Source organism: Peromyscus eremicus, chromosome 8a (assembly GCF_949786415.1).
Source record: "Peromyscus eremicus chromosome 8a, PerEre_H2_v1, whole genome shotgun sequence".
NCBI classification, from domain to species: Eukaryota; Metazoa; Chordata; class Mammalia; order Rodentia; family Cricetidae; genus Peromyscus; species Peromyscus eremicus.
The window spans coordinates 98,364,596-98,392,383 of record NC_081423.1 but is presented as its reverse complement, the minus strand read 5'-3'; the positions used below and the strand labels follow the sequence as shown (position 1 = coordinate 98,392,383).

The window sequence follows — 27,788 nt, the reverse complement described above, 5'->3', positions numbered from 1 at the left end:
CGCGGGGCGGCAAACCGTGCGCCCTCGTTCCAAACGTCCGCTGGCCGAGAGCAGGACGAGGAGAGCGGAGCCCAGGGCTCCAGCTAGGAGGCCACAAACCCACAAGCCGAGTCACTGCTGAGAGCCCGATGGCCCCATAGACCTGCGAGGAGCGGGGGGCGCCTCGTCGCCCTTCCTCCCTGAGCCTCCCACGGATCCCAACAGAGCACACGATGCCGCCGTCGTTAGCGACCAACAGAGTCTCCCTCCGGGAGCTGGCCGACCTGGCAATCGGCACTCCGGAGGTGGGAGCGGTGAACTTCACGGCCCTGCACACACTGATAGTGGCCATGCTCAAGAGCCTCAACCTCCAAGGGGTAGTTATTGACTTCCACTCCCCGTCGGCTGAGTCTGGCCGCTCCGCTGATGTGGTCCGAAGCTCCCTTAGCACCCCGCATGTGTCAAGCAGCAAAGAGAGGCGCCGGAGTCTGTCCAGACCGTCCCTGCCTCCGCAGACGCTGGAGAGCCAGGTGAAGGACCTGGGCACCCAGGTACTGGACCTCAGCAAGCAGATTAAGAATATGGACAACAAAGTGCAGGGCATTGCCACACACGTGGAGCACATCTCCGGAGTCTCTGACCTCTACCCGGAGTTCCAAAGGCTGGAAGAGGAGATGACTCTGGTGCCCCCACAGACATCTCCACGTATATCCTCACAGATATCCCCACAGATATCTCCGACAAAGTCCACCAGGATCTATGAATCCATAGAGATACAGGAGAAGTCTGAGCCCACAGCTGGGATGTCCCCCCAGGGGATACAATCAAGGCTCTCGAAGACTCAGAAAGATATCAGCCCACCCAAGGTGGGTACACTGACCTACAGAGGCTCCTCCACGATACCCAGTCCCTAAGCTGGAAAGGTGTGTGTGCTAGGTCTGGCCTCACACAGCTCCTACTCTCCCTTGCAGCCCATGAATGTGCTCCAAGACCTCGTAGAAGATGTAAAAGCCCTGAAAGAAGCCCACCAGAAGGTGCAGGAGTTCCCTGAACTGAATGCCCAGGTGAGGACATCCTAGGGACCACACCTCACAAGTGGGGTGGTCCTTTGCCACACTCTCCTCCTTTTTCTTTTCTTTTCTTTTTGCTTGTTTGTGGATTTTTTTTCTTTTTTCTTTCTTTCTTTTTTTTGTCTTGTTTTTTTTTTTTTTTTTTTTTTTTTGAGACAGGGTTTCACTGTATAGCCCTGGCTGTCCTGGAACTCACTCTGTATAGACCAGGCTGGCTTTGAACTCACAGAGATCTGCCTGTCTCTGTCTCCTGAATGCTGAGATGAAAGGCATGTGCCACCTCTGCCTGGTTCGTTTTTATTGTGTGTGATTTGTTCATTTTTATTTTTATGTGTATGAGTGTTTTGCTTGCCTGTATGTACACCCACATACATCCACTGCCTGAGGAGTCTTGAAGAGGGTGTCAGATTCCTGGAACTGGAATTACAGATATCGTGAGCAACCATGTAGGTACAAGGAACCATACCTTGGTCCTCTACAAAAACAGCTAGTGTTCTCTTCTAAATGTCCTGAGTTCAATTCCCAGCAACCACATGGAGGCTCACAACCATCTATGATGAGATCTGGTGCCCTCTTCTGGCCTTCATGCATATATGCAGACAGAACACTGTATACGTAATAAATAAATCAATCTGGAAGAAAAAAAAACAAACCACAAAGCAGCCCGTGCTCTTACTTGCCGAGCCGTCTCTGCAGTCCCACCCCCTGTTTCCTAGGACCATTAATAACCTATCAAGAGGGGTTGGAGACTTGGTTCAGAGGTTAAAACACAGGCTGCTCTTCCAGAGGACCTGGGTTCAATTCCCAGCAACCACATGGTGGCTCACAACTGTCTGTAACTCCAGTTCCAGGGGCTCTGGCACCCTTACACAGACATACATGCACATAAAATAAAAATAAATAAATCTTTAAAAAATATCAAGATACCTATAAGCCGGGCGGTGGTGGCACACGCCTTTAATCCCAGCACTCGGGAGGCAGAGCCAGGCGGATCTCTGTGAGTTCGAGGCCAGCCTGGGCTACCAAGTGAGTTCCAGGAAAGGCGCAAAGCTACAGAGAAACCCTGTTTCGAAAAATCAAAAAAAAAAAAAAAGAAAAAGATACCTATAAAACCTAAACTGACCTAGCGCTGACGTAGAGGGTAGCTGACATCACAGAATACTCTTAAAATGAATTCTCCTTAAAAATGGAGACTATCAGGGCTGGAGAGATGGCTCAGTAGTTAAGAGCCTGGCTGATCTTCCAAAGGACCTGAGTTCAATTCCAAGCACCCATATGACAGTTCACAACTGTCTCTATAATGCCAGTTCCAGGATCCAACATCCTCACACAGACATACATGCAGGCAAAACACCAATGCACATAAAAATAAAATGAAAAAAATTAAAAGAAAAATCATTTTTAAAAAGGAACGTAATTCCCTATTAAAAAAATAAACTGTGTGGTAGTGGCGCACACCTTTAATCCCAGCACTCAGGAGGCAGAGGCAGGTGGATCTCTGTGAGTTCAAGGCCAGCCTGGTCTATAGAGTGAGTTCTAGGACAGCCAAGGATACACAGAGAAACCCTGTCTCAAAATATACAGAGAGAGAAAGAGAGAGAGAGAGAGAGAGAGAGAGAGAGAGAGAGAGAGAGAGAGAGGCTATCCTGTTGGAATGGTTCCTTTAATCCCAGCACTTGGGAAGCAGAGGCAGGCAGATCTCTGTGAGTTTGAGGCCAGCCTGGTCTACAGAGCTATTCCAGGGATACACAGTGAGACCCTGTGTCAAAGCAAACAACGTGTTTTAGTCAGTGTTCTGTTGCTGTGAAGAGACACCATGACTTCCTTATAAAAGAAAGCATTTGAGGAGAGAGGTGGCTCAGTGGTTAAGAGCACTGACTGATGTTCCAGAGGACCCAGGTTCAGTTCCCAGGCCGGCTGGTGTCTGATCACGCCAGGCTTAAAAAAAAAAAAATGGGGAAAACAGAAAGCATTTAATCTTTGGGCTTGCTTACAGTTTCAGAGGTTCCGTCCACTGTTTTGGTGGGGCACATGGTGGCACACAGGCAGAACATGACGCAGGAGAAGTAGCTGACATCTCTGCAACCAGATCCACAGGCAGCAGGAGAGAGAGATCGGGTGGGCGTTGGCTTGAGCTCAGAGCCCACCCCCAGTGACACCCTTCCTCTGGCAAGGCCACACCTCCTAATCCTTCTTAAATAGTACCACTCCCTCAACACTGAAATATAGGAGCCTATGGGGATCATTCTTATTCAAACCATCACACAAAGCGAATTAATAAAAAGTAAGTAAGGAATGGTAGTTACTACCTTTAATCCCAAGAGCACTTGGGAGGCTGAGAATTAAGGATTGCTGCAAATTCAAGGCCAGGCCAGTCAGCTACGGCAAATTTTAGGCCAGCCTGGGGAGTGCAGGAGTGCTGGGCCACACAAACACACAGAAGAGGGTGAGGGTTGGGGGTTTGGGGGAGAAAGCTGGGATTGAGTGGTCCAGGCTCTCAGGAGGAGAAATCACCATGCCCCAAAGCTCAGGTGAACAAGGAGTTATTGTACACAGACAAACACAGAGGCAGCTTTAGTCAGTCTCGGATGGAGCAGTGTGTAGGGCAGCAGCCTTCAGTCTGGAAATATCCACGGAGGAGGAGTGCTACAGTGGGTGTCTTCTCCACATACTGTGAACACACGGACCAGAGAGAGAAAGGCTTTGCCATTGCCCCGAGCCTGATGGGGCTAGGGGGTGCTCTGCCATTCCTCTCTGGTTCTAAGGCCCTGGGGTACGTCACACAGCTGTGCCCATGTCAATAGCACACATTCATTCGGGACTCCACCCCCTACAGAGAGAATAAAGAAATCAGGTAGTGCATATTGAGACCCAAGGATCAGTCCTGGGTGAGGGGAGGAAGTCGGACACCAGTGTCCCATAGTTACAGATGCAGGTACAGCAGGCAGGGACACTTGGATTTGGCCTTGGATTTTCCTGAGGGAGAAGTTTATCCCGGTGACTCCTCGTGGACACCGTCCCGTGAGCACCAGGGGACACAAAACAAATCAGCTCTAGCTGAACACTGCTAGGCCCAACTTTTTTTTTTTTTTTTTTTTTTTAAAGATTTATTTATTTATTATGTATACAGTGTTGTGTCTGCATGTATCCCTGCAGGCCAGAAGAGGGCACCGGATCTCATTACAGATGGTTGTGAGCCACCATGTGGTTGCTGGGAATTGAACTCAGGACCTCTGGAAGAGCAGTCAGTGCTCTTAACCTCTGAGCCATCTCTCCAACTTCTAACACAGATTAGGTCAAGGGTTACAGGTGGCCCTGTGTGAAGGGGTGGGGCCATCAGGAAGAAAGGGTGGAGAGATCGGATAGAGAAAGGGACGCAAGACAGGCCAGAGGAGGCCATCTCTCTCAGCTTTTATCCCGGCCTAGGCATTGCACGGTCCAGGGGATCCTCCACCCTACATCTTGGCTCTGGGCAGAAAAGCTCATTTTCTCTGTTTTTGGAAAAAAAAATTTTTTTTTCAGAGACAGGGTTTCTCTGTGTAGCCCTGGCTGTCCTTGAGCTCTCTGTGTAGACCAGATTGGCCTGGGATTAAAGGCATGCACCACCACTGCCCTGCCTTTTTTTTTTTTTTTGAAACAAGGTCTCCTTGTAGTCCAGCTGGCCTTGAATTTAACTGTGTAGCCAAGGCTGATAGTGACCTCCTGACCCTTCTAACCCCCCCTCCCCCACACACACACACCAAGGACTGGGGTAACAGGCATGCAACACCATGCCTGGCCTTTTTCAAACTTTTGAGATTGGCATGTAGTCTCAGGCCCTGGAGGTCAGCAAAAGTGATAAAGAAGGACTGAAGTGCTGGTCACTTGCCGGGACCCTTGGGGCTTTTCTCCTCCCGTGGCTCAGGCTGCCAGGATGCTGAGGGACCAGGTACTTGATTTTGGAGAGAAAAGGTGGGCCTTGTGCTTATAGGGCTAGAAGCTTTTGGTAGTGGGTAGTGTGAGGTGAAGCTAGGGCCAGGAGTCTTACCCCACATGAACACTGGCTGGGCACACTGTACCCCATTACTACTGTGACACTGCAGTCCACTTCCTCCTTCCCAGTGACCAGGAAGAGAACTAGGAACCTGGCTTGACCTGCCGGGTAAGGCTAGGGAGAAGCTAGAAAACCCTTCACTAAAAGCCACACACACCTCATTTCCTTCTCTCCCTTGCACCAAGGCAGTGTGCACGTGTGTGCATGCATGTGTGTGTGCATGCATGTGTGTGTGTGCATGTGTGTGCAGACAGGAAGGCTGAGTGATGGTCCATTTCCAAACTGTTTCCAGGAACTCCTTCAGCGTGTTAATGAACTGGAGAAGGTGGTCAAAGACCGAGAGGAATATCTGGTAATATGGACAAGCCCTGGGGAAAGGCCCGGTGGCAGGGGTGGGGGGTGGGGGGTGAGGGGTTGGCGGCGGGGGGCGGTGCGGGGCGGGGGCGGGGTGGGGGGGAGTGGGGGGCCGGTAGAGGGCTTCTCTTCAGCCTAGCTTCTCTCTAGAGATGGTCCCAACTCCCGCCCCCACCAGCATCTGTACCCTTTGGGGATAGGGGGTACAGGCACTCTGCCCCAAGAGGCACCACTTCCAGATAGAGGGGTGAGTCCCTGCCATCTCTGCTCAGGGTTCTATTCAGAGTTGGTGTGAGACAAACCAGCCAGGCAATTCTGTACTTCCGGCCAGTGAATCTTCCTGGGGCTGGTGATGTTGATAGCACCCACCCAACCCTGTGGGTCAGATCTGCAGGGCGAGTGTGTATGTGCATTCATGCTTAACAGATGTGTGTGTGTCTGTGTCCTGATCTGTTACTGACAGGATCAATTAAGTCGGAGGCTGAATCTTGCTCCGGGTAGTGAAGAAATCACCATGGTCACCTGGGAAGAGCTGGAACAAGCCATCAGTGATGGGTGGAAGGCCTCAAGAGGGGTAAACAAACAGGGGTCCTGGGCAGAGGCACTGGGTGGGGTTCCAGAGAACATCTCTCATATTTACCACTGTTCCATATTTTGGTATTTGGATCTTCGTAATTTATTTTGTGCATTGTGGCTACTTAAAATATTTTTTCCCAGGATGACACTGACCTAAGTGAAGCGGATAAATTCCTGGGTTTGGGAAGCACATCTTCACGCTGTCTACCTATTGCTGTTGTATGCAGCCCCAGTTTAGAGTCCACACGGCACATGGAGGGGGTGTATTTTGTTCTTTAAGCCTCCTCCCACCTAAACTGTACGTCAGTGCCCACGTTGTTGAGCTCTGCCAGTGCGCTGGGTGGAACATGATGCCCAAGGGTGGTTTTCCTGGCTCCTGGAGCTTTTACAGTCCATCTAAAAAGCATTCATTCCTTAACACTTATGGACCAGGGTGACCAGAACTGGAATGTGTGGTCTAGCAAGTAGCCCCTGCTGATGCAGCTGTCCATCCTGAAATGGCACACATGATCATCACATGATCATCACATGATCGTCACCACGTGCTTGGCAACCTTAGTTATTTTCACATGTCCTCCTTAGGCAGGATTCACTGATTCACATCAAGAGTTCCAGGTCATCCATGACTATGTAGTGAGACCCTGTCTCAAAAATAACTAACTAAATAATAAAAATTTAATTTAAAAAAATGCCTAAGAGCCAGGCGGTGGTGACACAAGCCTTTAATCCCAACACTTGGGAGGCAGAGGCAGGCGGATCTCTGTGAGTTCGAGGTCTAGTCTAGTAGCCTGATCTACAGAGTGAGTTCCAGGACAGCCAGGGCTGCTACACAGAGAAACTCTGTCTAAAAAAAACAAAAACAAAACAAAGAAACAAAAGCCTATGAAACAGCAAGCTTCGGTGGCTGGCAGGCTAGAGTGTAAGCAAAAGTCTTACTTTGCCGGTCCTGTTGAGAGCCAGGAAGAAGAGAAAAATCCAGGGCAGGCTAGGGAGAGTCAGTCAGTGAGCAGGTGCAGCATGGAAACCTGAGTTGAGTTCCCAGCAGCCCCGTAAAGCCAGGCACAGAAGTGTGTACCTGTAATCTGAGTTCTGAGGAGGGAGGTATAAGAGGATGCCTGGGGTCTGCCAGCCAGCCAGTCATGCTGAATTGGTGAGCTCACAGTTCCATGAGAGACCGACCCTGCCTCAGAAAGAGTAAGGAGAGGGCCCGAGGAAGACACACAATGACTGTCTCAGGCCTCCACAAACATACACACACACACACACACACACATATTCACAAACAAGAATGGCCAACGTTGGTTAAGCAGCGGCGCTCGTGGCTGGGGTGGTGGAAGAATCACGAGCCATGGTTATCTTTCTAGAGCTTTATTGGGAGAGAGAGAGAGAGAGGGAGAGAGAGAGAGAGAGAGAGAGAGAGAGAGAGAGAGAGAGAGAGAGAGAGAGAGAGAGACCGCGCGGAGGGGAGAGAATACGGAAGGAGAGAGTGCGGAAAGAGAGCACAGAGAGGGCACACGCGCTCTTTAGGCTGGGACACCGTAGCAGGCTGGTGACATAATAAGAACATAATCCTTACAGCCAGTAAATGATTTTGTTCCTACTCACCTTTATCTATCTATGTATTTATTTATTTGTTTGTTTGTTTGTTTGTTTTTTGGTTATGTATTTTTGAGACAGGTTTGTCTGTGTAGCCCTGGCTGTCCTAGAACTCACTCTGTAGACCAGGCTGGCCTCGAACTCAGAGATCTTCCTGCCTCTTCCTCCCAAGTGCTGGGATTTAAGGCATGCGCCACCACTGCTGGCCCTCCTCATAATCTTAAGGCATACAAATCCCAAATCTCCCCAGAACTTTGAAGTTAAAACGGGAGGAAGACCAAGATGAACCAGTGGGTAGACTGTAGGCTGTCCCTGCTGTGTGTGACGGCTAAAGTGCTGATCAGGAGAGATTCCCATAGCAACTGCTTCAAAATCTTGCAATATGTATTTTGAGACACTTAGAGATACTGGGTTCTTTAAACTGTTGTGGTTGGGGTTACAATGTATATACTTTCACTACACTTTAACTTAATCTGTGTGTCTGTGTATGTGTATGACTGTGTGCATTCCAGGATGCCTGCCTGTATGGAGGTCAATGGACAACCTTAAAGAGGCAGTCCCCTCCTTCCACACCATGGGTCCCAGGGGCTGTACTCAGGTCAGGCTTGGTGGCTGAGCCATCTCACCAGCCCCCCAGTGAATATATTCTGAATCAAGTTTCATTTTTCCTAGGACTCTGCTCTGTTCACCCGTTCAACATCCTCAGAAAGACATTGGTCTCATCTGCTGCCCTTGTACAAACAGTGCCCCCTTGTCCTCTGTAGCCGCCATGTCCGCTTTCTGTGAGGGAGCTCACAGACTGTATCTGTAGTCTCTGTGATGAGTTAATAGCCCTCAAGAACATCTACATTCTCATTCCTAAAAACCTCCATTGTTACCTTTTTAATGACAAAAGAGACTTTGTAGGTCTGATGAAGTAAAGGATCTTGAAGGAGAGTCCCCTGGATCTTGCAGATAAGACATTACCACAAAGGTCTTTGTAAGAGGTAGGGAGTGGCTGTTTAATCCCAGTAAGTATGGAAGGAAGGTTGTAAATTCAAGACCAACCTGGGGGTTGTCTTAAAAAGCCAAACCAGCCGGGCGGTGGTGGCGCACGCCTTTAATCCCAGCACTCGGGAGGCAGAGGCAGGCGGATCTCTGTGAGTTCGAGGCCAGCCTGGGCTACCAAGTGAGTCCCAGGAAAGGCGCAAAGCTACACAGAGAAACCCTGTCTCGAAAAACCAAAAAAAAAAAAAAAAAAAAAAAAAAAAAGCCAAACCAGGGCTGGAGAGATGGCTCAGCAGTTAAGAGTACTGGCTGCTCTTCCAGAGGTCCTGAGTTCAATTCCCAGCAACTACACGGTGGCTCACAGCTATCCATAATGAGATCTGGTGCCCTTTTCTGGTGTGCAGGCATACATGCAGACAGAACATTGTGTACATAATAAATAAATCTTTTAAAAACAAAAACAAAAGAGCCAAACCAGGGGCTGGGGCCGTGGCTGGTTGGTATACTACTTGCTGAGCATGTGCAAAATGCTGGGGTCAGTCCTCCTGGTGCTGGTAAACCAGGCGTGGTTGTGCACAGCTGTAATCTCAGCACCCCAGAGGTGGGGCAGGAGGATGAGAAGTGCGAGGCTTGCCTAGGCTACAGAGTGAGTTCAAGGCCAGCTAGATGATTTGTGGAGACCTTGCCTCAATAAAGAAAAACAAAGGTCTCTGAATACGGTCCAGTGGCAGAGGAACTGCTAATATTTCCACAACCCAGGTTTAATCCCAGCATTGCACATGTTTTCATGTTTTCTCTCTCTCTCTCTCTCTCTCTCTCTCTCTCTCTCTCTCTCTCTCTCTCTCTCTCTCTCTCTCTTTCACACACACACACACACACACACACACACACACACACACACACACACTTGCACAGGGCTTCTTTTCTGCAAGGATCTTAAATCATCCTAGTCAAGATGGAAAGATGGCCCAAGATGGCCTTCCTTTCAGCTTTTACAGCTTCTTTATTAGATGTAACCAATTTCCCTCTTCCTCTTTACCCAGAGCTCAGATTCATCAACAGCAACATTTGGCAGGCGCAAAATGACATCGTTGACATCAAATGAGTTTCCCAGTGGAATATTTCCCAAGGCCTCCACTGCTGACCAAGCTCGGGGTTCCACTGGTGGCCCAGAACAGATCTTAACCAGTGGTGTAGAACACCCCACTGAAAGAATTATTAGAGGAGACGAGAGTGCTGGATTTCGAGATCTGCACCCAGGGGCCCGCGAGCCATCCCAGATTACCGCAGAAACAGATCGCCAGAGGACTGGGGACTATGTAGCTTCCACACGTCAAAGAAGAGATGAACAACAGCCTGGCCCAACTCAACAGGGCTTACTCCCAGCCAGAGACCAGTATGGTGGGGTGCCCATTAGTCAGGGTCTAGTCTACCCAACTCCAGATGTGCATGGGATTGGACCATTTGTCATGGATCAACCTGCAATCCTGTATCCTGGCACTTATCCTCATGCTGTGGTACCCTTCACTATGGGCCAGCTTGGTGTATTACCACCAGAAATGGATGACCAGGGATTGGTACCTTTTGGTATGGATCAGAGTGGTGTGCTGCCACCATCAGTACCTGACAGGGGTCAACAAGGACTGGAAAGACTTCGTACAGCTCAGCTTGCTACAGTTCCATTCAGCACATATCAGCAAGTTATGATGCTTCCTAGAACAGACCAACATGGCATGGAACAGGCTGTCATGTATGACAGTGGTCTGGGACCATGGGACATGGATAGGCAAGGGTTGATACCAGTTGGCATAGATCAGCATGGATTCGTAATATTAGGCACAGGTCAGCAAGGGCTGATTCCCCCTGGTGTGGATCAGCAGAGATTGGTAATGCCTGGCATAGACCAGCATGCATTCCCTCCATCTCTTCCAGATCAGTATGGCTTGGTGTCACCTGGTCTGACACAAGTGAGTACAGATCAACAAGGTTTTGGGCAGCCCAGCTCAGAAGCACCAGGCTTCATACAACCTGGTGTAGATCAGCGTGGCATGGTGCAGCCCAGTGTAGATCAGCGTGGCGTGGTGCAGCCCATTGTAGATCAGCGTGGCATGGTGCAGCCCATTGTAGATCAGCGTGGCATGGTGCAGCCCAGTGTAGATCAGCGTGGCCTGGTGCAGCCCATTGTAGATCAGCGTGGCGTGGTGCAGCCAGGTGTAGATCAGCGTGGCGTGGTGCAGCCAGGTGTAGATCAGCGTGGCGTGGTGCAGCCAGGTGTAGATCAGCGTGGCGTGGTGCAGCCTGGTGTAGATCCACGTGTTTTGATGAGGCCTGAACCAGATAGGCGTAGTTCAGAACCTGCTAGGACAGATAGGCAAAGTTTGGTACAGTCTGTTGCAGATCGGCGTAGTTCAGCGCCCTTGCCGGCAGATCGGCGGGGTCTCGGGCAGCCTGGGACAAGTTGGAGAGGTTCAGCACATCCTGGAGCAGGTAGGCAGAGTTTAATACAGCCAGGGGCAGATCAACGTGGTTTGGTACAGCCTGGCACAGACCAACCAGGGGCAGTCCAGCCCGGCCCAGTGCAACCAGGGGCAGTCCAGCCCGGCCCAGTGCAACCAGGGGCAGTCCAGCCCGGCCCAGTGCAACCAGGGGCAGTCCAGCCCGGCCTGGTGCAACCAGGTGCAATTCAACCTGGCATGATGCAACCAGGGGCAGTCCAGCCCGGCCCGGTGCAACCAGGTGCAATTCAACCTGGCATGATGCAACCAGGGGCAGTCCAGCCCGGCCCGGTGCAACCAGGTGCAATTCAACCTGGCATGATGCAACCAGGTGCAATTCAACCTGGCATGATGCAACCAGGTGCAATTCAACCTGGCATAATGCAACCTCTTGGTGCAGGTCAGCCTAGCTTGATTCAACCTGGTGTATATCCACCTGGTTTGGCACAACTTGGTGCAGGTCAACAAGGTTTAGTGCAACCTGGCACAGGTCAGCCTGTTTGGGTTCAACCGAGCACAGATCAACATGGCGGGATACAACCTGGTGCATTTCTGCCTGGTTTGGTACAACCTAGTGTAGCTCAACAAGGTTTGGCACAACTTGGAATGGCTCACCATGGATTGGTACAACCAGGTGCAGTTCAGCATAGGCTGGTACAGCCAGATGTATATGCACCTGGGTTGATGCAACTTGGTGCAATTCAGGATAGTTTGGTACAACCTGAAATACATCAGCGTGGTTTTGTGCAGCCTGGTGCAGATCAGCTTGATATGGCACAACCAGGTGCAGTCCAGCCTGGCCCGGTGCAACCAGGGGCAATCCAGCCTGGCCAGGTGCAACCAGGGGCAGTCCAGCCCGGTCCGGTGCAACCAGGGGCAGTCCAGCCTGGCCCGGTGCAACTAGGGGCAGTCCAGCCTGGCCCGGTGCAACCAGGGGCAGTCCAGCCAGCCCTGGTGCAACCAGGTGCAATTCAACCTGGCATGATGCAACCAGGTGTAGATCAGCGTGGCCTGGTGCAACCTGGGGCATTTCCTAGTGGTTGGGTACAGCCTGAAACATACTCACCTGGCTTGGTTCAACCTGCTATAGGTCAATATGGTTTGGTTCAGGTAAGAGCTGATCAATATGGTTTTATACAGCCAAGTGAAGCACAACATGGTTTACTCCAACGTGGTGGAGATCAACATGGTTTGATGCAGCCTGTCATAGATCGACTTGATTGGATGCAACCTGGAATGGATCATGGTGGTTCAGTACAACCTGGTGCAGATGAGAGTAGCTTAGCCCAACCTGGCATGGATCAGCAGGGTTTGGCACAACCTGGCATGGATCAGCATGATTTGGTACAACCTGACTTGGCACAACCTCGAGCACTTCAACATGGCTCAGTGCAACTTAGTGCAGACCAGTCTGGCTTGGCACAGCCTAGAGTATACCAGAGTGGCTTGGTGCAGCCTGGCACGGACCAGCATGGCTTAGCACAACCTAGGATGTATCAGTATGGTTTTGTGGAATCTGGTGCAATTCAGCGTGGCCTGGTGCAGCCTGGAGCAGTTCAGCCGAGGCTGGTGCAGCCTGTCATGGATCAGCGTGGCCTGATGCGGCCTGGAGCAGTTCAACCGAGGCTGGTGCAGCCTATCATGGATCAGCGTGGCCTGATGCAGCCTGGAGCAGTTCAACCGAGGCTGGTGCAGCCTGTCATGGATCAGCGTGGCCTGATGCAGCCTGGAGCAGTTCAACCGAGGCTTGTGCAGCCTATCATGGATCAGCGTGGCTTAAAGCAGCCTGGAGTAGTTCAGCCTAGGCTGATGCAGCCTGTCATGGATCAACAAGGCCTGGTGCAGCCTATCAGGGATCAGTATGGTCTGGTGCAGCTAGTCATGGATCATCGTAGCTTAACACAGCCTGGAATAGTTCAGCCTAGGCTGATGCAGCCTGTCATGGATCAGCAAGGCCTGGTGCAGCCTGTCAGGGATCAGCGTGACCTAGTACAACCTGGAATGGATCAGCCAAGCTCAGTGCAGCCTGGCATGGATCAGCGTGGCTCTCAGCAGCTTGGGGAAGAAAGGAGTGATTCACAGCAGCCTAGCATGGATCAGAGTGACTCACTGCAGCCTGGGGCAGATCAGCCTGGTTTGTTGCAGCCTGGGGCAGATCAGCCTGGCTTGTTGCAGCCTGGGGCAGATCAGCCTGGCTTGTTGCAGCCTGGGGCAGATCAGCCTGGCTTGTTGCAGCCTGGGGCAGATCAGCCTGGCTTGTTGCAGCCTGGGGCTGATCAGCCTGGCTTGTTGCAGCCTGGGGCAGATCAGCCTGGTTTGTTGCAGCCTGGGACAGGTCAGCCTGGCTTGTTGCAGCCTAGGTCAGGTTGGTTTAGTATGATGCAGCTAGGAAGAGTTCAGCCTGGTGCAATCCCTCAGGGCTTGGTTCAGCCTGGTGCAATCCCTCAGGGCTTGGTTCAGCCTGGTGCAGGCCCTCTTGGCTTGGTTCAGCCTGGCATAGGCCCTCGTGGTTTGGTTCAGCCTGGTGCAGGCCCTCAGGGATTGGTTCAGCCTGGTGCAGGCCCTCAGGTTCAGCCTGGTGCAGGCCCTCAGGTTCAGCCTGGTGCAGGCCCTCAGGTTCAGCCTGGTGCAGGCCCTCAGGTTCAGCCTGGTGCAGGACCTCAGGGTTTAGTTCAGCCTGGTGCAGGCCCTCAGGTTCAGCCTGGTGTGCACATGGCTCCACTTGGTACATATCCATCTGGTTCCAGACAAACCATTACTAGTCAGCCAAGCTTCATAGCATCAGGCATAGAGCTTCATGGCTTTCCAGATTCATATCAGCGGCAAATGCTAACTTCTGAACAAGTACAAGGCCAAGCTGGGCAAGATATACTTCCTGTCCTGGACCATCAGGACTCAGACCAACAAGTTCCAGATGAAGGCCCAACAATCCCAGGTGCAGTTCAGTACGATCAAACACAGGCTGTCCCGAGTTACGGTGGCCCAGAACCCAGAGCTTACACATCTGGCCACATCATCTGGGATCCGAGCAGGAAACTTACCTCAGTCCAGTTTGAATTGGCTACCCCAGGGGGCTCACACCAAGCTACCACCGACTCCAGGATTCGAGACTTGAGCTACCTCCACCGATTCTCATCAACAAGTGAGACCCGCAGTGATCGACAGGAATCACTGGATAAACTGGCTCCAAGCTTTCCCATGGCAGTGGAGACATTCCGCCTGATGGGCGAGATCATTGGCCTTTATGTGGAACTGAAGGATCGCATGAAGGACTTGGATGAGGAACACGCCGGCCAGACTGACCTGGAGAAAATCCAGTACCTACTCTCCATGATGGGTGAGTGTCATTTGCTGCCGAGGGAAAGTAGCCTTTGCTCTTCTCAGGGCTCCCTCTCTCCTCAGCAGAGCATGCTCTACCCATACCTGACTCCATTCATAGCCACAGCCTGTGGGGAGACAGACTCCAGGGAGGCAGGCTTTTACACCTTTGTCAGGGCAGCGGGGGCTGACTAGGGGAGGGCAAGGCCTGGAGGTGACGGGGGATGAGAAAGAGAGTGGCAGAATGAAGTTCCCATGTGCCCAGTCACAACTCGGTTTGTGATGGAAGTGGCAGGGTCAGTGGGTGAGGCTCTTTGGGCAAATACTGGTCCCCCCCGGCTCCTCTCCCTCCTTGCCCAGTGACCAGAGAAACAGGATCAAGTAGTCTTCCCACTTGATCTCGGGGATCAATTCCTTATCAAGGGACTGGAAACAGGCAGGGAGACCCATGGGAATCTTACCTGATGGTAGCCTCCGTATTCCATAGTCAAAAAGACCATACCTCAGGACCTGCAAGACCAGCTGAAGAGCCTAAAGGCCTTGAACAGAGAAGTTCGACAGGACAAGGCCAAAGTGCGTAAGGGAGGGCCAGCCTCCTTAGCATTCTCAGGTGAATCAGAAACTTAGTGGTTCCTGCTGGGCTAGATGCCCACAGGCCGTCTCCGTCCGCTGTGGTCCCAGCACATCCTTATTACCCAGTCATATAGAAAACACAACCCGCTGTCAGTCATGAAGATGGACACTCAGAGCCTTTAAAATATAGGTGGCCCCGTTAACACACATTTGCTCCTCATACCACAAGTGACAGCCCTGGAGTCCTATTAGGGACTCTTTAGAGACAGAAGCCATTGCAAGAGGCTGCTGGGTCTCCGTTGCTAGCAGCTTTATCCATGAGATAGAAGAGGGCTGGATATCCTGAGGTCCACCTTCAGGAGTAGACACTCAGATCTGTCTGACACTTAACCTCCTTTGTGCTTGTAGCTAGAAAAGATCCAGAAGTTGCTGGATACGGAAGGCTCTGCAACGAAGGATGTGAAGCCTAGTCATCTGAGCTTGCAGCTGGGCATCCTCAGGTGACACCCTCTCTCTGCAGCTGGTGCCCTGGCTGGCATCATGGTTAAGGCCCAGGCAGTGGAGGTACCTTCTGTCTCCCCATGTCCTGTACTGACCACTGTCTCTCATCTCGATTGTACCAACTCTTCAGCTTGTCCCAGACTTTTCAAGATCTGGTAGAAGTCCCCCTACATTCCTAAGGTCGGTACCAGGACTGGGGAAGGAGCACAAAGATGCTATGTCCCACCAGAGGACCCCATTTGAAACCCCTAGACAGAGGCTCCTGATGTCCTTATCCTGCTGTGTCTCTGACAGCCAAGCCTCTGCACTACCAGGGTTCTGGGCTGGTGGCAGAAGCAGCTGTTCTTTGAACATTGCAGAGTCACCGTGTCTGACATCGAGAAGGAGCTGTCTGAGCTGAGGGAGAGCCAAGAGCGAGGCAAGGCCGCCATGGAGAATTCAGTCTCCGAAGCCTCCCTCTACCTGCAGGATCAGGTGAGCAGTCTGTGGCCAAGGCTCCAAGGCCCTCCTAGAGTCAGGAGCAGAAAGAAGGCAGCCTAGCCCTGTTTGGGGGCATTGTGTGGAGTGACTCTTCTGTTACTGTGGTAAAATGCCATGACCAAAAGCAACTTAGAAAGGATAGAGTCCATCATGGTGAGGAAGGCCTCCTAACAGGCAGGGAAGGTATGGCGGCCGGAACAGGAAGCTAGCAGATTACATTTCCATCTGCACAAAGAAGCAACAACTTCGGAGTGCGTGTTCAAACACACAGGCCTTTGGGGGCGCTTCTCACCCAAAGCGCTGCAGTATGGGAGGAGTTATGGGCGGGGGCTCAGCCCCATCCTGATGTGAGGCTGGATCTGAGGCTCCAAGGACAAGGGCATCGCTGCAGGAGTTGAGACAGGGGCCTTCACTGCCTGCTTCCTGTTGTGTATTTCCTTTAATTCACATATCAGAAAACACACCTTTTAACTGTATTTAATTATTTTTAATAATTGTTTGTTTTTTGACATTATAATAGAATTACATCATTTCCTCCTTCCTTTCCTTCCTTCAAGCCCTCCCATAAACCCTTCCTTGTTCTCTTTCGAATTCACGGTTTCTTTTTCTTTCATTAGTGTATGTGAGTGTGTGTGTATTCATAAATATAAAAGTACAATCTGCTCAGGACTGGAGAGATTGCACAGTGGTTAGGAGCACTGGCTGCTCTTCCAGAGGACCCGGGTTCAATTCCCAGCACCCACATGGTGCCTCACAGCAGTCTGTAACTCCAGATCCAGGGTACCCGACACCCTCATACAGACACAACACCAGTGCACATAAAATTTAAAAAAGAAGAAAAGAAGAAAAAAAAAGTACAACCTGCTCAGTCCGTCCGTGTGTTATTTGTGTGTTTTCAGGGGTAGCTGTTTGGTTTTGGTATGGCTTTCCAGGAGAACATGCTCTCCTCTGCCCTCAGCATTCCTCAGTTGCCCATAGTTCCTTGTCTAAGGCTGAGGCCCCAAGAGCTCTTCCCACACCAGCTTGTCTATGGGTGGCAGCCTTTAGTAATGTGTGTGTGCCCTGTGGCGGGGGAGGGGAGTGCTGCTCGGGGAGTGTAGCGGCATTGGATTCCTGGAGCCGCCTGGGTGCTGGGAAATAAACTCAGGAGTACGTGCTCTCAGTCACCAGGCCATCTCTCCAGCTCTTTATTTTATTTATTTTTATGTTTTGAGTCTTTGGTCCTCATGTATATAAGTGTGCATACAGTACAGATGCATACAGTACCCTCAGAGTCCAGAAAAGGACATCAGGGGATCTGGAGTTAGAGATGGTTGGGAGCCATCGTGTGGATGCTGCAAGAGCAGTCAGTGCTCCTAACCATTGAGCCATCTCTCCATCCCAGCATCCATTTTCCCCCCAGTTTTTTTTTTTTTAAGATTTATTTATTAATTACGTATAAAATGTTCTGTCTGCATGTATCCCTACATCCCAGAAAAGGACACCAGATCTCATTACAGATGGTTGTAAGCCACCATGTGGTTGCTGGGAATTGAACTCAGGACCTCTAGAAGAGCAGCCAGTGCTCTTAACCTCTGAGCCATCTCTCCAGCCCTTTCCTCAGTTTTTTTGTGTAGCCCTGGCTGTCCTGGAACTCACTCTGTAGACCAGGTTGGCCTTGAACTCACAGAGATCCGCCTGCCTCTGCCTCCCGAATGCTGGCATTAAAGGTGTGCACCACCGAAGCCTGCCTCCCAGCATCCACTTTCATTGTGACTCCAAAATATTCCATTCTGGGCTGGGCGGTGGTGGCACTCAGGAGGCAGAGACAGGTGGATCTCTGTGAGTTCAAGGCTAGTCCAGAAAAGCTAAGAATGTTACACAGAGAAACCCTGTCTGGAAAAAAAAATCCATTCTGGCTGGGCAGATTTGTGTGAGTGTGTCTTCTTTCCTCTTGGGCATGGACCCACCTCTCCAACCCCTCCCTCTTTTTTCCTTTGGGAAAGCTACATGCATTCTGGTGGGTGTGAGGTGTTAGTGTGATTTGCATTGACATTTGCCCAGTAACGAGTGATGCTGAGACCTTCTCCTGTGCCTGGTGGCCATCCTGTGTACCTGTGCACGCATGGTGCTGGAAAGATGAAGCCCGGAGCCTTACATGCCAGACAGTGTTCTTTCTCACTGTGCTACACTCCCCAGTTCCCCCTCTCCCAGGTTCCTTTGTGACTCCAAGCTGCCTGTCCTGTGGGGCAGGCAGCGGTTCAGACTCTCAGGTCACCTGCCAGCTCACATTAGGTGCGGAGAACCAGCCCACCCCACCCCACCTCCTCTGCAGTCCTTCTGTGTTTTGCAGTGCTGGGATGGAACCCAGGCTCCTAGGCAAGCACTCTAGAACCAGGCTCCTGGTACCCTAACATCCCTTCCAGGAGGTTCCACCTCTGCACCACCTGCACCGCTAGGCTCTGCTACCTGGCCTTCCCGCCTTCCTCCCAACACACATATGCTGTTCTTTCTGAAATGTCCTCCTGGTACTAATTTCCCAGAGATACACTTTTTAAAACAATTTTTTTGTTGTTGTTGTTTTGTTTTTCGAGACAGGGTTTCTCCGTGTAGTTTTGGTGCCTGTCCGGGATCTCGCTCTATAGACCAGGCTGGCCTTGAACTCACAGAGATCCACCTGGCTCTGCCTCTCGAAGGTTCCACCGAGACAGCCAACTTTTTGGGGATTGACTCTGAGAGAGAACCATATGCCTTTTTCTACCCTAGCAGCCACCACCTGCTGCTCCGGCCTCAGCCCAGGACCCTTCCTTAGCAAGCTCCTACTGTGTGGGCCCAGAACAAATGTGCAATGTGTTGCATGCCGCCTGCAAAGGGCGGGAGAGCTGACTCCCAGGCAGGCAGCTCGCTCGGACGGACGGCCTCTGCCTGGCCTTCTACACATGTGTATCTTCCTTCTTCCTCACGTCTGGCTGTGCGTCTCCTTCCCTTCTGTCATCCAGCAACTTGTGTGTCTCTCACACAGTCTCAAATATCTTCCCTAAGCTCTGCAGCATGTAGGTGTCACTGCCCACTAGGAAGGGGATGGCGCCCCTTCATGGAGCTGGACAGCATCCTTAGCAGGTCTAGGTGGGTTGCTCTTGACTCCAGCTGGCCACCCAGGACCAATCATTGGCGGTAACAAGCTAAGACCATGGAGAGAAGAGGCAAGCAGGAGGACCAGGCTGAACAGCTCTCCCTGGAAGGAACTTGCACCTTCACACCCCGAGAGATCCATGCAGCTATATATGCACTTCTTACACTCCTTTATTGTTAAAAGTTTACATCCTGAGTGAGTGAGAGCATGTAAAAGCCCACTGTTCACGCTCCCAATGCTGAAAGAGCATTGCATCATCAGAGAGCCCGTGAGAACATCCTTTTAGGACTGAGCTACAGAAGTTGTGTCCTTACACTGAACCCATAGACTGGCTGGAGAAATTCCCCACAAACACATATGCTTTCTCCATCATTAACGCTGTCCGCTGGCAGAAAAGGTATTTGGAAAACTATTTTGATGGGTAGAGCTCAACTGTCTACTGTGTGCAGTATCCTCTGTGAGGTGCTGAGGAGGCAGCAACTGTCCTGTGTCATAGCAGGGGTGAGGTAGAATGTGTCACACCAGTGGTTGGATGTGGTTTTGACCTCCCTTCCTTCCCCCTTCATGTCTGTCCTGCATCCAGCTGGACAAACTCAGAACCATCATCGAAAGCATGCTGAGCTCCTCCTCCACACTGCTATCCATGAGCATAACCCCACACAAGTCCCTGAGCACCCTGGTGCCTGGCCAGATCGACCCTGAGGCCACCTGTCCAGCCTGCAGCCTGGATGTGAGCCATCAAGTCAGTCTGCTGGTACAGCGTTACGAGCAGCTGCAGGACATGGTCAGCGGCCTGGCTGCCTCCAGGCCCTCCAAGAAGGCCAAGCTGCAGAGCCAGGCAAGTCTCTGCTCAGCTCCCTCACAGGATGGCTAGAGGTGGCCCCTGACAGAGGGCTGCCTTCCCAGGGGCCCGCAGGAGCCAGTGCGAGAGCTTGAGGGTCAGGTCCCCAGGGTGGAGCCCTCTAGCCAGATCCCACATAAGACCTTGGTCCTTACACAGGCCCCAGCGAAGGCGGCAGCAGAGGATAGGGAGGATGTGCTCAGCGGGTGGGGTGGAGCTGGCTGACCAAGGATGGAACAGTAGCCACTGTGGGACACAGGGACACCCACCGTTAGAGCTGCAGGACACAGCTCCCCTCGATTGCCAGTGTCTCCAACACTTTCTAGACTTCCCCTGGAGGGAAAGCTTGCTGCTGGCGTGGGGGTCACCACCAGATCCTGGTTTCTGCTCTTGAACTCAGGGACTCGGACATAGTTCAGATGGCTGCCCACATCTCACCTCTCAGAGATCATGGCACAACAGAGCACATCTGAGCCTCAGTCACCTCTCTGGTGACTCCAAAGGCCACTGATACCAGTCCATCAGTATGTGGGGGACTGGGGACTACCTCCAGTTGAGGGACACAGGTGTCAGTGAGTGACACTGGAGAAAGCCAGGTGGCTTTGAAGTGAGCATGTGTGTTGGGTGATGGTTTTGTTTTTTAACATTTATGAGTTTATTGCACACACACACACACACACACACACACGCACACACACGCGCGCGCGCACACACGTATGCACGCACATGTCCATATCATGGAATCCTGGCAGAGGTCAGGGGACCACTTACAGGAGTCAGTTCCTTCTGTCCACCATGTAGGTCCTGGGGATTGAAGGCAGCTCACCAGGCTTAGCAACAAATACCTTTTCGTGTGGGGCCACCTCCCAAGCTTTGTCCTTGTCTGTTAGAGCCCCACTACACAGCCCAGACTCTACTGGAACTTCCAATCTTAGCTTCCTGAGTGTTGGGAGGTCTGGCTGGCACTACCACACCTGACTTTCAGTCGTAGTTCTAAAGGCAGCCTACCGCTTATGGGGACCAAAGGGGACTGCTTAGGAGGTGGCTCAGCAGCCTCCCAAGAGCCTCCCTGTCACTCACTGCTGCAGGATGAGGAGCTACTGGGCCACGTGCAGAGTGCCATCCTGCAGGTCCAGGGTGACTGTGAGAAGCTCAACGTCACTACCAGCAACCTCATTGAGGACCATCGGCAGAAGCAGAAAGACATTGAAGTGAGCAGCCACAGGGCGCCTGGGGTGGGGATGGGGCTCACCAGCCCTGTCCACGCCCGCCACTCAGCATTGCTGACTTCCTTGTCTCTGTTCTGTGGGTCCCCAGGTGCTGTACCAGGGAATAGAGAGACTGGATAAGGAAAAGGCTGACCGAGAGCATCTGGAGATGGAGATTGATGTAGTGAGCACCAGACCCCAGGAGCCTCTCTGTCTCCTTCCCGGCCAGCGCAGGGGGGTGGGGGATATGGGGCCAACAGGAGGAATGGAGGGACACGCCTACCCCATGCTCTTCTCTCATGCAGAAAGCGGACAAGAGTGCTCTGGCATCCAAAGTGAGCCGCATCCAGTTTGATGCCACCACCGAGCAGCTGAACCACATGATGCAGGAACTGGTGGCCAAGATGAGTGGCCAGGAGCAGGACTGGCAGAAACTTGTGGACAAGCTCCTGGCAGAGATGGACAGCAAGGTGAGGGCGGGGGAAGGTACAGGCGGGCTAGGATGCTCTCCACGCAAGCCCCTGCCTTCAGACACCACCACTTTCTCCAAGGCTAGACCCCTCCCCCCACCCACCTGCTGCCTTAAGCTCACCTGGTGCCCATCTCCCAGCTGGACCGCCTGGAGCTGGACCCAGTGAAGCAGATGCTGGAGGACCGCTGGAAATCGCTGCGGCAGCAGCTCAAAGAGCGCTCCCCACTCTACCAGGCCGACGAGGCAGCTGCCATGCGGAGGTGAGACCAGGAAGACAGTGCGGAACGTGGAGGTGGCAGGCTGGCTGGGCAGCCCTAGAGGGCCTATTCTACCCCGAACTGACAACCAGGCGGAAGGGCTGCATTTTAGAGTTGACTAGCTTAGCAGGGCCTGGTGGCACACACCTTTAATCTCAGCACTCGGGAGGCAGAGGCAGGAGGATCTCTGTGAGTTCAAGGTCAGCCTGGTCTACAAAGTGAGTTCCAGGACAGTCAGGGCTGCTACACAGAGAAACCCTGTCCAGAAACACCCACCCACTAAAAACTTGGACAGATCCTTCAGCTGATGGTGGAGAAAGGCAGTAGGGAGGTGCAAGGTTCTTGGTGTTGGATCGTGCTATACTGCATTTCTGGGGCACAAAGATGACCAAGATGCCCCTTGGGAATTTGGCTAGGGAAATCCCACTCATGGCCACCAGGGGGCACCAGAGGCACACACACAAGGTACTGAGTTGGATGGCTGATCCAGCAGGATGTGTGCTTGGAAGGGATGGTTAGGACCAGGTGAATGCCCAGGAAGTAGGGCAGGATCTGCCACCTCGTGGACTGAGCTGCCAGTAGGCCCGTCCCACAAGAGGGCCTAACGCTCTGGATCTCACCTGCTGTGCTATATCCTGTTCCTGACAGGCAGCTCTTGGCTCATTTCCACTGCCTGTCCTGTGACCGTCCCTTGGAGACAGCTGTGACTGGACAGTGAGTGCCCACACCTCCCCCACAGCATCTGGGGGGTAGAGAGAAGGCTGGGGGTGTGTCTCCCTGTCCCCACTCATCTTACCTCTTGTCCCGGGTCTCTGGGCCTTTCTAGGGGCCCACACTGAGCAGTTAGGAACGTCCCTCAGAACATGGCAGTGGGTGGCTGGTGTTGCTGAGAGGTGGGATTTTTCACAGCCTCCCCTCTCCTTCCTCTGCCTGCCTAGAGTCATCTCTATGACCCCTATAGTTCCCAGCATGCCGGGGCACCGTTCTGTCCGGCCTTATACTGTGTTCGAGCTAGAACAGGTCCGACAGCAGAGCCGCAAGTATGGGGCTGTGGGATCCTGGGCAGGGCAGGGGTGGGCTGGGAGGGGCAAGATGGCTCCAGAGGGCACCCTGGGAGTACTACTGAGGGCCTCTGCCGAGGGTCAGGATGGGGGCTAGACTGCTCTCTTTTTTGTTTTGTGCTTACATTTTTTTGTTACATTTTAAGTATTTGTTTTGTGGGGGAAGAGGGCTTTTGAGTCTAAGGAAAAGCTTCCCCAGCAAGTCTGGTCCTTCACAGGTCTCTTAGAGTTGCTGAGATGCCTAGTGGCCCTCAGCCCTCAGTCAAGGGCACATGGCATGGGCCTCTAGCTCAGTTCACACAGGGTCCTGCAGAACAGGGTTCTGGGGCCAAAGGAAGTGTGAACACAAGGTCCAGGAGAAAAGTGCCTCCTCCAGAGCTCTGTCTGGCCCAGGTCAACCTCCTTCCCTCTGCCCTCGTCTCACAGCCTGAAGCTGGGCGGCAGCTTCGCTCGAGGTGATCTGTCACAGATGGAGAGGAGCGTGGGACGCCTGCGCAGCATGCACTCCAAGATGCTGATGGACATCGAGAAAGTGCAGATCCACTTCGGAGGCTCTGTGAAGGCCAGCAGCCAGATGATCCGAGAGCTGCTGCATGCTCAGTGCCTCAGCCACCCGTGCTACAAACGGTAGGAGGACAAGAGTCCGGGGACACACAGGTCCCTGATGACCAAGCGTGGCTTCTATTTGCCCAGGGTGTAAGAGCAAATGCCTCACCCCATTGCCAGAGGTGGAGGTGGAGTGAAGGGGTGAGAGTTTGTGAGTGTGTATGTGAGTGTATGTGTTAGAGTGTGTGTGAGCGTGTGTTAGAGTGTGTGTGTGAGCGTGTGTGTGTGTTAGAGTGAGAGTGTGTGTGAGTGTGTGAGTGTGTGTGTGAGTGAGTGTGTGTGAGTGTATGTATGAGAGTGGTGCATATGCATGGTGTGTGGCGCGTATGGCCACAGACTCACCTGCCTGTCCCACGTAACACTCCTGGTGACTCCCTGTGTCTGCATCCCAGGGGAGTAGACACGGCAGATTACACCTACTCAACTGTGCCCCGTCGCTGTGGCGGCAGCCACACCCTCACCTACCCTTACCGCCGAAACCGCCCGCAGCACCTGTCCCCACTGGAGGAGATCCAGATTGCCATGAAGGTGTGATGGGAGCCATGGGGAGGCTAGCCCCGCCATGCCCCTTCTGGAAGAACACCCAAAGCCCATCACTAGACCCTCTTCCTTGACCCCCCTCTACCCTCCTTCCCTTCCTTGCTGTCCTAGAGATCGCTGGGCAAGCCCTTTACCACGGAGCTATCTCCCTGACCTCTGTTACACACCTTTTATTTTTAAGACACGGTCTTACCAAGTCCTCAGGCAGGCCTTGAACTCAGGATCCTTCTGCCTCAGCCTCCCAAAGTAGCTAGGATGTACAGTTCTTGCCCACATCAAGCCCCAGGCTCTGCTGAGTGGACTGCCATCCTTCCACCCATCTCTCTCAGACACTCCACTACTGCCTTCCATCGCCGGCCTCTGAACACCACCCGACCCCTCATCTTGCACTCAGCCCAGACTCACACGCAGGGGTCTTGCTTTCTTGCCACTGGGCCTTGCTTTTTATAGTCCTGGCTGGGCTGGTACTAGCTTTATCTCCCAGACTGGCCTTGAAGTGAGTGGGAAACCTGCTGCCTCAGTCTCCCCAGAGCCAGGATTCCAGGCGTGTGGCCCAGGCCTCAGTTCCCAGGGAGGCCTCTGAGCACTGGCTGACAGCCTCTACACTCTAAGCCTCCCGGGAGGAAACTCAGGATGTTGCATCCCTCTATAGCACGATGAGGTCGACATCTTGGGCCTTGATGGACACATCTACAAGGGACGAATGGATACAAGGTTGCCAGGCATCCTAGGGAAAGATGGTGAGCGTCCGGATCGCCTTGAGCTCCTTCGGGGTTCTTGCTTGGGTTCCAAAGGACATTTGTCTCTCTCGGTACAGGCATGTCTTGGGCCCCTGGGCCCTGAGACTTTTCTTTCTCCTCCCTGAAGCCAGGTGGCTGCTTTCTGGTGGAGAGCAGCAGCCAGACCCAGCCAATCGCTCCGCAGAGGCTCTGTCCTTTCTTGCTGGCCCTCCCCCTCACACCACCACAGCGGAGCTCTCCTGCCTCCGCCTCAGTTCCCTGGATCAGGGCGGCCAAGCCGTAACTGACTTTTCAAAACTCAGCAAAGGGCCCTTATTCCAACACCAAGGCTCCTGAAGGCCCACTTCTAGTTCATACCAGAAGCATATGGCTGATCACTTCCCATCATGCCTTGGGCCTTCCCTGTTATCTCCTTCCTGAACCACCAGCCTGGGCCAGAAACTCACTCAGTCCCTACACAAGGCTGATGTGTACAAGTCCTCAGAGAACCTGGGTGGGTGGGTGCATGGATTAGCAGACCGACGGGCAGGTAGATGTGTGACGAACCAAGAGTTTCTAAGGGGTGTAGCCGCCACAAGTGGAGCCTGTCAAGGATTCCCCCCCCCCCCCCCCCCCCCCCCCCCGGCTGGGCTCCTCATGGACTCGGGCTCCCACAGCTCACTTGGCGCTGACCCCTGGGTGCTTGCCCTCCCTCCCTCCCGGCCCCAGGAATGGCAAAGCACAAGTCGAAGCAGCTGCAGCAGCTGCAGCAGTTACAACAGTTCCAGCAGCTGCAGCAGCTGCAGCAACTCCAGCAGGCCCAGCACGCCCGGCCCCACATGAACAGACAGCCATCCCTGGGCCACAGCGGCCTGCCACCCTCTCGACCTCAGAGCGCACAGACGGCTGACAGCAACTCAGGTAGCTTCCTTCTGGCAGCCTGAACGCTATCCCCAAGGCTTTCCTTCCTTCCGGACAGCCCTCTCTTCTAGCCCAGGCTGGAGACAGCAAGGGCCAGGGAGCTAAGGGATGAGATGGGAGGGAGAATTGCGAAAACCCAGTTGCGGAATGTTTGGTATGTGCCAGGTCTCTGAGGTGAACACTGTTGCTGTCCTACTCCACACGAGAGGACATAGGGACAGAGATGCACACAGCCCTCTGGCTCCAGGCCCAAGGTGTTCCCTGCTCAAACACACAAATGCACTAAGAGCCAGGCTGTGGTCCCAGGATATGACCACTCCCTTCCACCCACCCCCATCCCACCCCCGCCACTCTGACCCTAGCCTGTAGGTATCCTCTACTCTGGAAAGCCCCTAGAGTTCCTGGTCTCCCCTGAAAAGCTAGACCAGATAGAAGGCCAAGGGGCTAGGGGCCTCTGGGTTCTACCACAGAAGGCCTGTGGTCCTTGCTAGAATGTGAGGCTAGGACCCACACTACCAGGTGACTAAGTCAATCTCTCCCCTCACCTGACATGGGGTGTGTACGTGTGCAGCATCAGCAGCCCTAAGATGCAGGGAGGCTTGCTAGCAGCCCGCACACACTGTGTTTTGTGAATGCTTGCAGGAGACCCAAGAATCTCGACACTCATACACAACCCCTGAACCCCAGTTAAGACCTCTGAACTCTGGCCAGGCGGTGGTGGCGCACGCTTTAATCCCAGCACTAGGGAGACAGAGCCAGTGAGTTCAAGGCCAGCCTGGCCTGGTCTACAGAGGGAGCTCCAGGACAGGCACCAAAACTACACAGCGAAACCCTGTCTCGAAAAATGGGGGAAAAAAAAAAAAAAAAAACAAACCTCTGAGCTCTGTAACATACTTTCATCCCTACATTCATGAGAGCCTGTAGCAGAGATGGGCACAGAGGCATGGGGGCCATGGTGCCATACCATCACTAAGGGCTTCTCGCTGGCCAGGCTGTTTAGGTGGTTTGTCTATGAACCAGCTTTAATTCACACCCTACACTAAAAGGGAGAAACTAACACTGGCCCCAGGAACGACTAGGGAAATGGGGCACTGAGAGGTGGAACAGGAAGTGGCCAAGCTGGAATTCAAGGGCCGGCACTGGTGACCAGTGGGAATGGGCCACAACAGCATGTTTTAGTGACTCGCTCCTGGGTCCTTGGCTTCTTTATCTCAAGCATGCCACTTTCTACTTAGAAACTCTTACCATATAGAAGTTGGAAAAATTCCTGGTCCTGTGTGAGTGTTGCCCACACAGCCTCTAAAAGAACAGGAGTCATCATCAAAGAGGCAGGTTCTTCCGGGATCCCGCAGAGGGGGTTATTACTAAATGCTCCCTCCTATCCAGGGATCATAGAAGGGCCTTAAAGCATTTGCTCAGGAACAGCCAGGAATGCTGGTGAGGCCCAGCCCAGCAGCCTGGCTAAAACAGTTAACAATTTGCTCAAGCCTTAGACAAGCTAGAGTGGACCCTGGTGGGCATGGGGGACCAGGCAGAGCAAGCTGAGGCCCTCCTGTCTTGCAATTTCTTCAGGGCGAAAGAAAGACAGACCTCTTTCCTCTGAGGGGCGCCTCACCCAGCCGAGTGTGGCCCACACATCCACCCCCACAGAGATGGCAAGTCTGCGGGGTAGCCCAGATGGGCTGAACATGCACATGGGTGGGCATCCTGGGCAGGGGATGGAGGAGCCTACCCGGGGACCGAGGTCCACCACTGCTCACTAGACAGAGATATAAATAAAAGTTTTAAATAAGGCGTTTGGATACCAAGAGATGTCTCTGCTGTCCTGCTTCAAGAAGATGGAGTGAGCAGAAGGTAGGTGCCTGCTACTGGCCAAGCAGTCCTGGGCTTTTAGGTCTCCTCCACATCTGAAGTAGGTCTGGTTTATGGTTGGGGAGCTAGAACTCAAGCCCCGCTGAGCTGCTCTGAGGACGCAGCTCAGAGAGGGAGGATGTTGCACCCAGGGCAGGGAGGAATGCTGGGGCAAGACTCCAGACCTGGTTCTGGGAACCTGGGGACAGGCTGGGCCTGTTCACATTACCAGTGCTCA

The 27,788-nt window shown here is 52.9% G+C and overlaps 1 protein-coding gene across 2 annotated transcripts; it reads left to right on the top strand.

Moving 5' to 3' along the window:
* The first annotated feature begins 14 nt into the window (after nt 1-14).
* On the top strand, nt 15-27,507 carry Qrich2 (glutamine rich 2). Of its 2 annotated transcripts, XM_059272169.1 has the most exons (21): nt 15-845; nt 951-1,043; nt 5,375-5,434; nt 5,900-6,010; nt 9,639-11,969; nt 12,006-14,427; nt 14,896-14,981; nt 15,390-15,481; nt 15,842-15,956; nt 19,658-19,912; nt 21,004-21,126; nt 21,233-21,307; nt 21,429-21,593; nt 21,734-21,855; nt 22,501-22,566; nt 22,791-22,892; nt 23,340-23,540; nt 23,912-24,047; nt 24,712-24,799; nt 25,508-25,699; nt 27,272-27,507. In XM_059272169.1, the coding sequence occupies exons 1-21, from the start codon at nt 213-215 to the stop codon at nt 27,460-27,462; spliced, it is 7,659 nt and encodes a 2,552-aa protein (XP_059128152.1). In that variant the 5' UTR covers nt 15-212; the 3' UTR covers nt 27,463-27,507. The 2 variants fall into 2 exon arrangements, with proteins under 2 accessions (XP_059128152.1, XP_059128151.1); XM_059272168.1 differs by having other exon boundaries at nt 9,639-14,427.
* The last annotated feature ends 281 nt before the right edge of the window (nt 27,508-27,788 follow it).

Bases quoted from the DNA above. Each gene is read 5' to 3' on its own strand.
- Qrich2 (XM_059272168.1), top strand. From the start codon at position 213: ATGCCGCCGTCGTTAGCGACCAACAGAGTCTCCCTCCGGGAGCTGGCC. The intron at 1,044-5,374 runs GTGAGGACATCC...AACTGTTTCCAG, and splicing joins TCCCTGAACTGAATGCCCAG to GAACTCCTTCAGCGTGTTAA. The intron at 15,957-19,657 runs GTGAGCAGTCTG...TCCTGCATCCAG, and splicing joins CCCTCTACCTGCAGGATCAG to CTGGACAAACTCAGAACCAT.